Source organism: Chiloscyllium punctatum, chromosome 2 (assembly GCF_047496795.1).
Source record: "Chiloscyllium punctatum isolate Juve2018m chromosome 2, sChiPun1.3, whole genome shotgun sequence".
In the NCBI taxonomy this organism is placed as follows: Eukaryota; Metazoa; Chordata; class Chondrichthyes; order Orectolobiformes; family Hemiscylliidae; genus Chiloscyllium; species Chiloscyllium punctatum.
Window position 1 is genome coordinate 98,156,879 of NC_092740.1, and position 14,663 is coordinate 98,171,541.

The 14,663-nt window shown below is 40.4% G+C and overlaps 1 protein-coding gene across 1 annotated transcript in view; it reads left to right on the forward strand.

The window, feature by feature from the left end:
* The window catches only part of LOC140493413 (kelch domain-containing protein 3), a 220,787-nt gene that overhangs the window by 192,858 nt on the left and 13,266 nt on the right, over window positions 1-14,663 (forward strand). Inside the window, exon 15 of the mRNA XM_072591833.1 lies at window positions 11,703-11,803. Coding sequence (XP_072447934.1) covers window positions 11,703-11,803 — 101 coding nt within the window. The remainder of the gene's footprint in view (window positions 1-11,702; window positions 11,804-14,663) is intronic.

Here is a 14,663-nt window from a genome sequence, read left to right on the forward strand (position 1 = left end):
AAATAAGAAAGGGATGATCATCTTAGTGGGATTGTATTATAGACCCCCTAATAGTCAGAGGGAAATTGAGAAACAAACTTGTGAGGAGATCTCAGCTATCTGTAAGAATAATAGGGTGGTTATGGTAGGGGATTTTAACTTTCTGAACATAGACTGGGATTACCATAGTGTTAAGGGTTTAGATGGAGAGGAATTTGTTAAGTGTGTACAAGAAAATTTTCTGATTCAGTATGTGGATGTACCTACTACAGAAGGTGCAAAACGTGACCTACACTTGGGAAATCAGGCAGGGCAGGTGACTGAGGTGTCAGTGGGGGAGCACTTTGGGGCCAGCGACCATAATTCTATTAGATTTAAAATAGTGATGGAAAAGGATAGATGAGATCTAAAAGTTGAAGTTCTAAATTGGAGAAAGGCCAATTTTGATGGTATTAGGCAAGAACTTTCGAAAGCTGACTGGGGGCAGATGTTAGCAGGTAAAGGGACAGCTGGAAAATAGAAAGCCTTCAGAAATGAGATAGTGAGAATCCAGAGAAAGTATATTCCTGTCAGGGTGAAAAGAAAGGTTGGTAGGTATAGGGAATGCTGGATGACTAAAGAAATTGAGGGTTTGGTTAAGAAAAGAAGGACGCATATGTAAGGTATAGACAGGATAGATCGAGTGAATCCTTAGAAGAGTATAAAGGCAGTAGGAGTATATTTAAGAGGGAAATCAGGAAGGCAAAAAGGGAACACGAAATAGCTTTGGCAAATACAGTTAAGGAGAATCCAAAGGGCTTTTACAAATACATTAAGGACAAAAGGATAACGAGGGAGAGAATAGGGCCCCTCAAAGATCAGTAGGCAGCCTTTGTGTGAAGCCGCAGAAAATGGGAGAGATACTAAACAAATATTTTGCATCAGTATTTACTGTGGAAAAGGATATGGAAGATATAAAAAGTAGGGAAATAGATGGTGACACCTTGCAAAATGCTCATATTACAGAGGAGGAAGGGCTGGATGTCTTGAAACACATAAAGGTGGATAAATCCCCAGGACCTGATCAGGTGTACCCTAGAACTCTATGGGAAGCTAGGGAAGTGATTGCTAGACCTCTTGCTGAGATGTTTATATCATCGATAGTCAAGGGTGAGGTGCTGGAAAACCGGAGGTTGGCTAAAGTGGTGCCACTGTTTAAGAAGGGTAGTAAGGACAAGCCAGGGAACTATAGACCAGTGGGCCTGACGTCGGTGGTGGGCAAGTTGTTGGAGGAAATCCTGAGGGACAGGATGTACATATATTTGGAAAGGCAAGGACTGATTCGGATAGTCAACATGGCTTTGTGCGTGAGAAATCGTGTCTCACAAACTTGATTGAGTTCTTTGAAGAAGTAACAAAGAGGATTGATGAGGACAGAGCAGTAAATGTGATCTATATGGATGTCAGAAAAGCGTTCAACAAGGTCCCCCATGGGAGACTGGTTAGCAAGGTTAGGTCTCACGGAATAAAGGGAGAATGAGCCATTTGCATACAGAACTGGCTCAAAGGTAGAAGACAGAGTGGTGGTGGAGGGTGGTTTTTCAGACTGGAGGCCTGAGACCAGTGGAGTGCTGAATCCTCTACTTTTTGTCATTTACATTAATGATTCGAATGCGAGCATAAGAGGTACAGTTAGTAAGTTTGCAGATGACACCAAAATTGGAGGTGTAGTGGACAGTGAAGAGAGTTACATCAGATTACAACAGGATCTTAATCAGATGGGCCAATGGGCCGAGAAGTGGCAGATGGAGTTTAATTCGGATAAATGCAAGGTGCTGCATTTTGGGAAAGCAAATCTTAGCAGGACTTATACACTTAATGGTAAGGTCCTCGGGAGTGTTGCTGAACAAAAAGACCTTGGAGTGCAGGTTCATAGCTCCTTGAAAGTGGAGTCACAGGTAGATAGGATAGTGAAGAAGGCATTTGGTATGCTTTCTTTTATTGGTCAGAGTATTGAGTACAGGAGTTGGGAGGTCATTTGCGGCTGAACAGGACATTGGTTAGGCCACTGTTGGAATATTGTGTGTATTCTGGTTTCCTTCCTATCAGAAAGATGTTGTGAAACTTGAAAGGGTTCAGAAAAGATTTACAAGGATGTTGCCAGGGTTGGAGGATTTGAGCTAATAGGGAGAGGCTGAACAGGCTTGGGCTGTTTTCCCTGGAGCATCGGAGGCTGAGGGGTGACCTTATAGAGGTTTCCAAAATTATGAGGGACATGGATAGGATAAATAAACAAAGTCTTTTCCCTGGGTTTGGGGAATCCAGAACTAGAGGGCATAGGTTTAGGGTGAGAGGGGAAAGATATAAAAGAGGCCTAATGGGCAACTTTTTCACACAGAAGGTGGTACGTGTATGGAATAAGCTGCCAGAGGAAGTGGTGGAGGCAGGTACTATTGCAACATTTAAGAGGGATTTGGATGGGTATATGAATAGGAAGGGTTTGAAGGGATATGGGCCGGGTACTGGCAGGTGGGACTAAATTGGGTTGGGATATCTGGTCAGCATGGACGGGTTGGGCTGAAGGATCTGTTTTCATGCTATACAACTCTATGACTCTATAACAACATAATTGTTCTTTTGTGAAAACAACAAATGCTGGAGATCACAGCAGATCAGACTGCATCCATGGTGAGGGAGCAATATAACGTTGCGAGTCTAGATGATCTTCATCCTTCCTTTTTCAAATAGCTACAATTGATAAATAGCTTTTCAGGCAGCACTTTAAGACAAAGGCCTGGATATTTTAATGGCCAGGGAGTCTATTATGCAGTGCAAACTGGAGATGTGCTTGAGGACAGCAGCAAATCCCAGAAGTGCGACATAGCATGGGAATTTCCCAGGAAATAGGAAATAGGAAATTATCCTGCATCTGAATCACTCTGACAATAGCCCATCCCATCAGAGAATTTGGAGGGTACAGCTTCCATTATATTAACACTTACCAGGAAAAGTTAAACAAATAAAAATCCACTTGAGGGTAGTGGTAGAAGGGTGTTTTTCTGGCTGGAGGTCTGTGACTAATGGTGTTCGGCAGGGATCTGTACAGGAACCTCTGCTGTTTGTGATATATATGAATGACTTGGATAAAAATTTAGATGGGTGGATTATTCAGCTGCAGACAATACAAAGATTGGCGGAATTGTGGATGGTAGAGAAAGTTGTCAAAGGATACAATGGGATATAGGTCAGTTGCAGATATAGGCAGGGAAATGGCAGGGTGGAGTTTAATCCAGGTAAATGTGAAGTGCTGCACTGTGGGAGATCAAATGTTATATGAATGGTAGGACCCTGAATAGCATTAATGTACAGAGGGATCTTGGGGTTCAAGTCCAAAGGTCCCTTAAACTAGTCTTGCAAGTCGATAGGGTAGTAAAGAAGGCATGTGGCACGCTTGCCTTTATTGGTCAGGGTATTGAGTACAAGAGTCACGATGTCATGTTGCAGCTTTACAAGACTTTGGTTAGGCAACGCTTATAGTATTGTGATCAATTCTGATCGCCACATTACAAGAAAGATGTGGAGGTTTTGGAGAGGGTGCAGCAGAGGTTTACAAGGATACTGCCTGGGTTAGAGGTATGAACTATAACGAGAGGCTAGAAAAACTTGGCTGTACTGTTCTTTATTTTATGTTCTATTGATCTGCTCCCAGCCCAAATATAAATCGTACACACCCAACTACATCTTTTTTCATGCCTTATATCCCAAGAATCCTGACAACCAACACATCCAAACCAAATTTCTCACAACCTAACACAATTCCAACTCCTTCTTGGACATGACATCCACACCATCTGCCCTCAGATAGTAAAGTCTTCCATGCCTAAATGCAGCAAACCAAGGCAATGTTGACAAGTGTCGAGTAACATTCATACCATTCAAGTGGCAGGTAATGACTATCTCTAACAAAAGGGAATCTATTATTCCTTGACATTAAATGAGATCCACTATCTCTGAGTTCCCCACTATCAACATCCTATGGGTTACCATTGACCGCAAATGAACTGGACTATAAATTAAGCACCTCAGACATAGGAATTCTACACCAAATAATTTTATCTTCTGATACCCAAATGCCTGTCCACCATATACGAGGCACAGGTCAGGAAAGAGATGGAATACCTTCTACATACCTGGATGACTGCAGCTCCAACAACTATTATTCAGCTTTTGCAGGACAAAACAGCTAGCTTGATTGGCACCACATGCACAAGTAACTAGTCCCTCCAATACCCACGCTCAGTAGTAATAATAGTCTGTACCATCTAAAAGATACAATGCAGAAACTCACCAAGACTCCTTAGATACCATCTTCCAAGCCCCCAAATACTACCATCTAGAAAGACAAAGGCAGCAGATACAATGGGAACAATGCCACTTGCATATTCCCCTCTAAGCACTCCCCTTTGGAAATAAATCACTGTTCCTTCAATGAAGTGTGTTGAAAATCTGATCTCCCTCCCTAATTGAATTGTGGATCTCCATGCACCATATGGACAACAGCTCACCATCACCTTCTCAAGGGCAGATGGGAATGGGTAATGAATGCTGTCCAACCAGCAATGCCCACATTACAGGAATTAATTTTATAAGTGCTGGCATTGACATGCCGTGTAAGCCATATGTATTTGATTTACTTGCTTAGTTACTGATAATGAGATATGGTTTACCATGAGCTGTAGTTTATTAGCATTGAAACACAAGATCGATATGTGTAATTCTACAAAACCCAGCTTTCCTTCCATTTCTCAAGTAACCTTGCAGTTTGTAAATTAGTATGTTCTCACACTGGTTTAAAATCTGTTTTGGAAGCTCAAGATAGTAAAGAAGTTGATATTACCCAGATTTTAGCTGGCTGAACTAAGGCTGAGGCTGTTCTTCTCACTCTCAAGATTCCTGTTTCTTGTGCTAATGTTGTCTGGAATTTCAGCCTCTCTGATTCGAAAGGCCCCTTTAAATGCAGTTCTCTGGATCATTCCCCAATACAGTGAAGAAGGGCTTTTGCCCGAAACGTCGATTTCACTGCTCGTTGGATGCTGCCTGAACTGCTGTGCTCTTCCAGCACCACTAATCCAGTATTACTCCAGAGACCCAACTAATGTTCTGGTGTCTTGTGTTTGAATCTAGCCATGGCAGATAGTTGAGTTTGAATTCAATAAAGTATCTGGAATCAAGAGTCTAATGATGATCACAAAATCATTGTCAATCGTCATTTTAAAAAACCCATCTGGTTCACTAATGTCCTTTAGGGAAGAAAACTGTCATCCTTACCTGGCCTGGCTTAAATGTGACTCCAGACCCACAACAATGTGATTGACTGTTAATTGTCCTCTGGGCAAGTAGGAATGGGCAATAAATGCTGGCCTAGCCAGTGACATTCCCATCCTGTTAATGAATTAAAAATGTTAACCAACGTGCAGATTCCTCCTATGTAGTTACAAAGGCTTAATACAGCAATGTAAATAACATAATTCAATTATTCCATGTGAATGAGTTTCTATTCCAGGAAGGGTATTACAAAAGATAGTATTGGATATTGTAATTTGCCGATTGATTAAACCAAACTGGGAGACAGGCTTTTTCAAAAACAGTTTTACTGAAATTCTGATCTATTGTTTCATCTGAAACATTGTGGCATTATCTCCTCAATATCTATTCAATATAGTCAATCAAGATAAATGGCTTTCATTTCTGTCTGGCCTGATCCATTTTGACAGTGAATTCTGCAAGCTTCCAAGCTTATTGCTGTATCACAGTTCCCTTCCCAGCAAGCCGTTCAGTTGGCCAATTTTTTGTGTCCCAAAAGAGCTGTTATTTATTTAAAAAGGACATTCCACTGCCTGCAGCCATGTGCCTCTCCCCTAACCACTGTCATTGACTTATTCCTATCTCAGTAGCTGACGCCAGCCTGAAACATCGAAAACTTCCCTGACGTACCATTACAGTACTTACCCAGCATTCTACCCACCTGGAACCCTACCAACCTGGTGCCACTACAAGCACCTGGGACTCCACCCATCTGGCACCCTACTTATCCACACCCTATCCAATTTACTCCCTACTTACCTCACACCCTACCATCATGGCACCCTAGCTTTCTATCCATCTAGCATCTTAATCCCTTAACCAATTGCCACACATTCCCCCATGATTCTTTTTTCACTCACTCAAGGGATGTGGGCATCGCTGGCTAGGCCAGCATTTATTGCCTATCCTTAATTGTCCAGATAGCAATTACAGATACATTGCTATGGGTCTGGAGTCACATGTAGGTTAGACAGATTTTCTTCCCTAAAAGATATTAGTGATGGATTTTTCTAACAATCAACAATGATTTCATGGTCATCTTTAGACTCTTAATTCCAGCTTCTTCATTAGATTAAAATTTCCCGATCTGCTCTGGTGAGATTTGAACCCAGGTCGCCAGAACCCTATTACCTTACATAATTACACTTCTACAGTATGTGTTAAAGTATCTGGTATTTAAATCTCAGAAATGACACACTGCTGCAAAAGATCGCCTGCTTTGATTTCCTTTAATCATCTTGCACTATAAGGGGGATAATATTGATTTCAGCTACACAAGAAGAAGCTGGAATCAGAATACCTGGCCAGAAATGCAGAGCTCAATATTTACAAAATAATAAATGAGTCAAGTGGCAATCTGACTATGTTTATCACTCCTTGGTATGTCTGGGCCAATGGCAGTTATTCACCATCTATCTGAGGCATGTGCCTATTGGAGAATATATTGGACAACACAATTATTGCAAAACTGTATCAGTATAAGTGAGGATGTGAGGTTCTGTAGTGTAATGGCCAATACATTGGACTTCTAATCGATTGATAAAGGAATTATTTAAAGGTTGTGCGTTTGAGCCCTATCCAAGTCAAGTTTTTAAGGACTCTTGTGGTACAGTGGTAATGTCCCTACCTCTGAGCTAGTAGGCCTGGTTCAATTCCACATGCTCCAGAGGTGTGTCATAATATTTCTAACAGGTTGATTAGAAAATATCTTCGGACTCATTAGTTAGGCTGATATGTGCAGATTGGGCTCTTAGGTGAGATAGAAGAGGGCAACTGGGGCTATTTAAAATTCTAGGAGGGGATGGTATGTAATGTCACAAAGTTGTAATCCAGAATCCCAAACTGACATTCTGGAGCAATCCCAGGGATATATGGTCTTGTGGTATAATCACTGAACTAGTTATTGAGACAAATGCTCTGATGACCTTGATTTAAATCCCAACTTGGCTGACAATAAAACTTGACTTCACTAAAAATAAAATCTGGCAGTAAGTAGCACATCTAATATAATCACTGCTAATTATTGTAAAACCCCATTTGGTTTGGTTCACTCATGCCTTTCAGGGAAGAACATCTGCTGACCTTATTCTGGATTGGACTGGAGGACCGGTGAGCCTGACTTGAGGACTCTTAGTGATGTAGCAGGGCTAGGGGATCGGGGGTATTGCAAGGGAACTCCCCCAGCCAGGTATCTGGGGATGTGAGATCACTGAATGTGCATGGTGGACTTCTTGGCCCAAGGGGCAGAGCTGAAGGACTGCTTTTAAGAGGGTAGGTGATGGTGTAGTGTTGCAGAGACCAAGGTAATGTTCTGGGGATCCAGGTTCAAATCTTACTAGAGCAGATGGTGGAATTTCCATTGTGTTAGGGGGCATAGAACATAGAACATTACAGCACAGTACAGGCCCTTCAGCTCTCAATGTTGTGCTGCCCTGTGAAACCAATCGGAAGCCCATCTAACCTGCACTATTCCATTCTCATCCATATGCCTATCCAATGACCACTTAAATGCCCGTAAAGTTGGCAAGTCCAAAACTGTTGCAGGCAGTGCATTCTATGCCCCTACTACTCTCTGAGTAAAGAAACTACCCCTGATAACTGTCCTATATCTATCACTCCTCAATTTGATGCTGTTTCCTCTTGTGCTAGCCATCATCATCCTAGGAAAAAGGCTCTCACTATTCATCCAATTTAACCCTCTGACTATATTATATGTCTCAATTAAGTCACCTCTCAACCTTCTCTCTAACGAAACAGCCTCAAGTCCCTCAACCCTTCCTTGTAAGACCTTCCCTCCATACCAGGCAAACCTCCATGTCATAGATTGAAGGTGGGAGGTTTGGAGGGGATGTGAAAAATTTGTTTTTCACCTGGAGGTCATGGCAATCTGGAGCTCACTGCCTATAAGGTATTAGGTAGATGCAATATTTAGGTGTTCGTTTGTGATATAAAGGCATACAGGGCTATAGACCAAGTCCTGGAAAATGGAGTTAAAATAGTTAGCTGGTTATTTTTGATTAGCACAGATTCTATGGGCCAAAAGGCCATTTTCTGTGCTGTAGACCTCTATGTCTCTACGTGAAGAAATATTATTGGGAAAATGAATAGAACTATGAGGAGACAAATTCCCTGTACCAAATTATTAAAATCCTCAGAGTTTTATGAGACGTAGCTGCAGAGGTACTGGATGCTTTGATTTTAATTTTCAGAATGCTTTAGATTCCAGAATAGTTTATGAAGATATAAAGTAGTGTGCATATTCCAGCTATTTAAGAAAGGAAAAAGGAAAAATACAGGAACTATAAGATCGATACCTTAGTGTCAGCAGTACGCAAAATGTGAAAATCTGTTTGACAAGATATTGCACATGGGATTGAAGATAGTGTATTAGAGTGGAATTAAGATTGTTTAATGAGCAGAAACCAGACATAGGAACAAATAAAATATTTTCAGGTTGCTGAGCTGTAACTGGTAGTGTACTTCAATGGTTATTAGAATCATAGAGATGAAAAGCACGGAAATAGACTGTTCAATCCAACTTGTTCATACCGACCATGAGTCCTAAATTAGTCTAGTCTCCATTTGCCAGCATTTGGTCCATATCCCTCTAAAGCCTTCCTATTCATATACTCATCCAAATGCCTTTTAAATGTTGTGATTCTACTTAGGCAGCTTCAGCTATTTACAGTCTAAATGTTTGAGATAAGGAAAGAATGTAATGTAAGTAAATTTGATGGTTAAATAAAGTTATGTGGCAAAGTAATTGTATATTCATCTGAAAAGGTTTAGAAAGGTTAATACTGATTAGTGTCATAAGCATTATCCACAATGGTGATATGACTTGTGGCAGAACAGAACTAAGGATGAGATCTAATACCTGGTCCTCTTCAAACTCTCAGTGACAATGTCCTCATATCAATGTAACTTGAAGCTAGTTGCTAACATGCAACAAAAAAACTTGTCAACTACAAGAGATTCTTTGCTGTAGACCAGGATTAGGTTTGTCTGTAGCAAGGAGAAAGTGAGGATTGCAGATGCTGGAGATCAGAGTTGAGAGTGTGGCACTGGAAAAGCACAGCAGGTCAGGCAGCATCCAAGTCGCCCAAAACATTGATTCTCCTGATCCAAGGATGCTGCCTGACCTGCTGTGCTTTTCCTGTAGCAAACAAGACCAAGCACGCCCTGGTGTTAAAGAGATTGGTGTTGCATATTCATCCTGAGTAACAGCCCAGACAGCCTGCTGAATTTGACAGTCCATACAATAAGTAAGTCATGAGCAGAATGCTGAGAAGCAGGATACAGAGGGATAGAAACAATTGCGTGATTGGGCAAAACCACAACAGATTTAATGCAATGTAAAGAAGTATGATGTTATGTATTCGGGCTGGAAAAACTTTTTTAAAAAGTGAATGCATTCAGAGGAACTTGGTTTTCCATGTATGTAAATCACAAAACCATTACATGCAGGAACAGCAAGCGATTAGGAAGACAAACCTTATGCTAGCTTAAGTTGCAAAGGATTAGATATTAGAGTAAAGAAGTCTGAGTACAATTGTATAGGGCATCAGGAGGTCATACCTGGAGGAAAGCTTTTGGTCACCTTATCTAAGGAAGGTAAGACGATAAGTGAATTTTCCTGGTTTGGTTGCAATCCCAATCTTGGCCTCAATTCTAGACTGATAAACTAGGTGCCCATGTTGGGATATTTATTGTGAGCTTCTCAGAAGTGACCAATCAACAGGTTAGCTCCAGAAACCAATCAAATCTTAATAGCAGGCAGACCAAAGAAACAAGAGGACATTTTGTAACTGACATCCCCACCAGGAAAGTTAGTTGTTACTGAGGAAAGCAGGAGAGTACAAGAACACCTAAAAACAAAGGCATTATCTGCAGCATTGTGAAAGACTTAAATTGATACAAGGCCCCACAGTCTTCATGCCAAGATTGTGAGAACAGAACCCAGATGCCTCATGGGTCTATGAGGGTTGGACTTAAAAAGCTATATTGTGTTGGAGTCCCTCTCATCCATCTGATGGCATGATCTCAGTCAGCCATAGTAAGGAAGGTGAGTGGATCTTGAATGTAGATCTTGCTGCATACAGACATGGACTGAATCAGTCTCTAAGGAATTTTGAATGGTGCTAAGCATCGTGTAGCATCAACAAACATCGCCACTTAAGATGGAGGTCATCGATGAAGTTGCCAGACTTAGTCTTGCAGAGATACTAAATCAAAAATAGTCTTATTAGTTAAAAAAGCCAGATTTTTGCATCTGTGCAAAGCCTCAGGAATGTTCATCTGTCTTAGCTTGCCTAGGCTGGGAAGTTAATATTGTACCTAATGAGTATAATTTAAAACTGTGCAAAGTGCTCAGTAATATTTCTTGACTTGATGCATAAAAGTGTCTTATACTCAGCAAGCCCCAAAGTTAATTCTTAGTTTTGGCTAACTTAGCTGGAGTATGAATTCTACAAATTACTTTAAAACTGCTTGATCACTCCTGAAAGGAGGGTAAGAAGTGAATAGGAAAATTACTGGCTGTTAAAACCAAAAAAAAAGATGATTAAAAGTGCATGGCCACCCCAATTTGTTCTAGAGAACAGAAAAACTTAATAGACAATCACTGGCATTGTGGCGCAATGGTTAGCACTGCTGCCTCAAAATGCTCAGGACCTGGATTTGATTCCAGCATTGGGTGACTATCTGTGTGGAGTTTCCACGTTCTCCCTGTTTCTGTTGGGTTTCCTCGGGGTGCTCAGGTTTTCTCCCATATTCTAAAGATGTGTAGGTTAGGTGGATTAGCCATAGTAAATGTGGGATTACAGGGTTTGGGTGGGTTGCTGTTTAGAGGGTCAGTGCAGACTGAATAGGCTGAATAGTTTCTTTCCTTACTGTAGGAATGCTATGATTTTATGAAACAATATTTGAAACTCCACAAGTCAACTTTTGTAGTCAGTTTGGTGCTCATCCATCAGATTGTCAACTTTACAATAATGCTAAGAATTTATGCAATGTAGTTTATAAATCTCAATTACCATTCAGATGTTAAACTACACCTTGGAGAAAATCGAAACAAGCTGATTTGATGGTGCTAAAAAATGCTTGCCTGATTTTCATCGTTGCACCATGCTGCAGGTTGAGGGGCATAGTGTAAATTTTTCTCTATGCCACACCATTTTCCACTGAGAATTTGGTTAGACAATCATCAACCATGTTGTACTTGATTCAGTGAATAGCATCAACTACATCTGAAGTTTCCATCCCAAGCCCAAGTGAGATCATAAGCTCACCAGATATGAAATAATCCAAGATGTTCATGCCAAAGGTCTATAGCTGCAGTGAACACCTTATGATCTTTCTTTTTTAAATTTTATTTGTAGGCAACAGAATCCAGGGATTTGAGTTCCATTTACAAGCAAGCTATAGAAATGATCACAAATGCTTTCGCTATGTTGGACGTGGAGTTTCAGAAACTGGATATGTATGTTATGTCACATTTTAAATATACTTTAAACTCACTTTTAATATAATTGGTATCAGTGCAAACATTGGATTAATCAATTTACATGAAATATAATTTCTCATTCTCTACCATAATTGAAACTGTACTTTTGAAGATACATGCATAGAGACAAGTAGAGCAAATGAACACCCAGTCAAAGGAGCATATATTAATATGAATGACAAAAAGCTTGGTTGATGAATTTGTTTTAATAGGAGTCTTAAAAAAGAAAAGAAAGGTGGAGTAACAAAGATTTTTTCACTTCTTTCTTCATAAATGTTGCAGAATGATGCGTGAAAGTGTGATCTTAGACTTTACATTGTCAATGCAACAGCAAATTTTGCAGACTTGTATGCTGGCAGGTAATTTATTTCGTCAGATCGTCTGCAATGTTTCTGGTGCAAAACCGACTTCTGATTCCTGTTCAACATTAATTAGCTGTCGAGTAGATTTCAGATGGTAGGTAAATATATTTGTGGAGGACAGCTATAGAAAGGAGCTGTTAATGTGGCAAGTACATTTGTACGTTCAGAACAAACATAAGAATGTAGATCATTCATTCCTTTGAACCCAGACGTTATTCAATGAGACTGTGGCTAGTCTGTTTCCACATCTTCTTCCTGTAGTATCTCCATATATTTTAATGTTTTTAATTGGTCAGTTCATCGCCTCATTTCTAAATTGCCTCACCTTATTCTGAGACTGTGTCTCCCATATGTTGTGGGACTAACCGGTGACATTTTGTGGCTAAGGTAGAATAATGCTTCCAAATCTTATTTCCAGTTGTTTTTAATGAACCTGTTCAAGGATGTTATAACATATGTCTGGGGAAGGTGGGACATGGATCCAGACCTGTAGTTTCCATCAGCACCTGAGGTTGACTGCTTCATCTTCATCCCATGATTTTGTAACATCATGAGACTGGCTAGAGCTTAATGCAGTTTCAACATTAACTCTTTCAAGCCATTTTTTTCGATATTCGTTTCTCCAATTTTCCCCCTATCGTTAACTATTACACATTCACATATATGTTTACTTTCTAAATTTGCCAGTATCTCATCTCTCCTTCTCTCTGACTTTACAGTTCATGTGGTCTGGAGATTTCACAAATTTTCCAGTATGCATTCCTTCAGATTAGAAAATTGAGAGGCATTGGATTGAGGACAATTAATCTTGATTCTGACTGACTGTAACCCATTTCTTCTGAGAGGTTCACTTATTCCCTGGATGTCCTTTGTGCGTGATGATGTTCTTGCTAAACCCAGTACAGTAGTAGGTCTATTATTTTATCTGGAGGACCTTTAATCTCCTGAATTCCATTCACAGAGAAACTCCTCTTTCCTACCTCAAGTAGTTAGCCCATAACATCAATTGGTGGACCATTAAGGGTCATCATTGATGATGGCTATTATTTTAAAGCAATTATTTTCTTCCTCACAGTATCCTGGCTCTTAAGATCAAGCAATCTTCTTTTGCTGTATCTGGGTTTTCAGGGCAAGAAACTCATTGCTTTTGACTGGGTCCTGAATCTGTGGATGTTAGTCTGTCTTCAGTGAAGTCATATACAACTCATCTCGATTTTATTCAATTAAATATTTATTCTCAATCTGTCTGTGTTGAAGTATATCAGTTCTTTACGTTCAACATGCAACTTGCCAATTAGGTTGGGCATTTTCATTCATTCTGTTGTTGTGTTACTGGTGAATTAAAGATTTCCATGGACTCAGTTCTATTAGCAGAGCCCTGCTGTTAATTTAGCATTATCACTTAGTAAGCATTGAAATGTTACTCTTGATATTGTGTTGGTTCATCTTTGGCAAAATATCAAATCTGCTCTATCCCAATTTGTTCAATGTCAGTGAGTTCAAGTGGATTTTACTGCTCATTCTTATTCTTAGTTTTTGCATCTTCCAACAAATTATGCTGACTTTTGTTTTCTGATCTGCGTTCAGTGGTGATAGGATTAGAAAACTTTTCCACAACACCTATAAAGTCTGCAATTTACTTTCTGTTACAGAATGAAACAATTCTCATGCCAACATAGGCAATCTCAATAGATTATTTCTTCATTTGGGTCCTGCCCGCCCTTCAGATCATTAGCTGCTGATGCTTAATACTGAGCTGTGTCCTTGGCAGTATTTTCTTTGTGGTAGTTCACTGTTGCTTGCCACTCTCAGGTTTAGGACAAAATAACTTCTAAGCAAGGCTAAAAAAACAAAGGGACAGTAGGTGAATTCACTCTCAAAATCCCGAAGTTTCCTGAAAGATTTCCAGCATGGGGCAAGCAACCAAAGCAAACTCGATTTCTAAGTAGAAAGGAAATGTATGGTGAGGATCTACTGTTCCAATCACAGGCTGATCTTTTTTCTTGCATTTACTACTGAATGGTTCCCTAGGAAGCAATGGAGAAAACATGAATGGGAGTGGGTTGTGAGGCTACTAGGCCCGAGGCCAAGGGCCAAGGTCAAGGAGTAAAGTCAGAGGGCAAACACAGATTAGGGTTGAGGTTGGAGAGAGTGATGAGCATGGATGTGACATTGATGCCCAGGGAGCAAGATTGATTGTCTAAGGACTGGTGATGGTTGTAGGGTGGAAGGGAGAGGAGGTGATGAGGGTGGGTGGAGTTGTAAACCTGCAAAGTGCGGTATGAGGAGTTGCAAAGGTAAACAGGAGGAGATGCAAAAGGAGAGTGGAAAGGCACTGCAAAATAGGTATACGAGAGCTGCAAATGGGGAGAGAATGCTGCAGGGGGACTGAGACATAGAAAGAGAAGTAAAAGTCTGCAAAGTGGGGAAAGGATCTGCAAGATGGGGAGAGATGCGGAAAAGAAGCTGCAAAG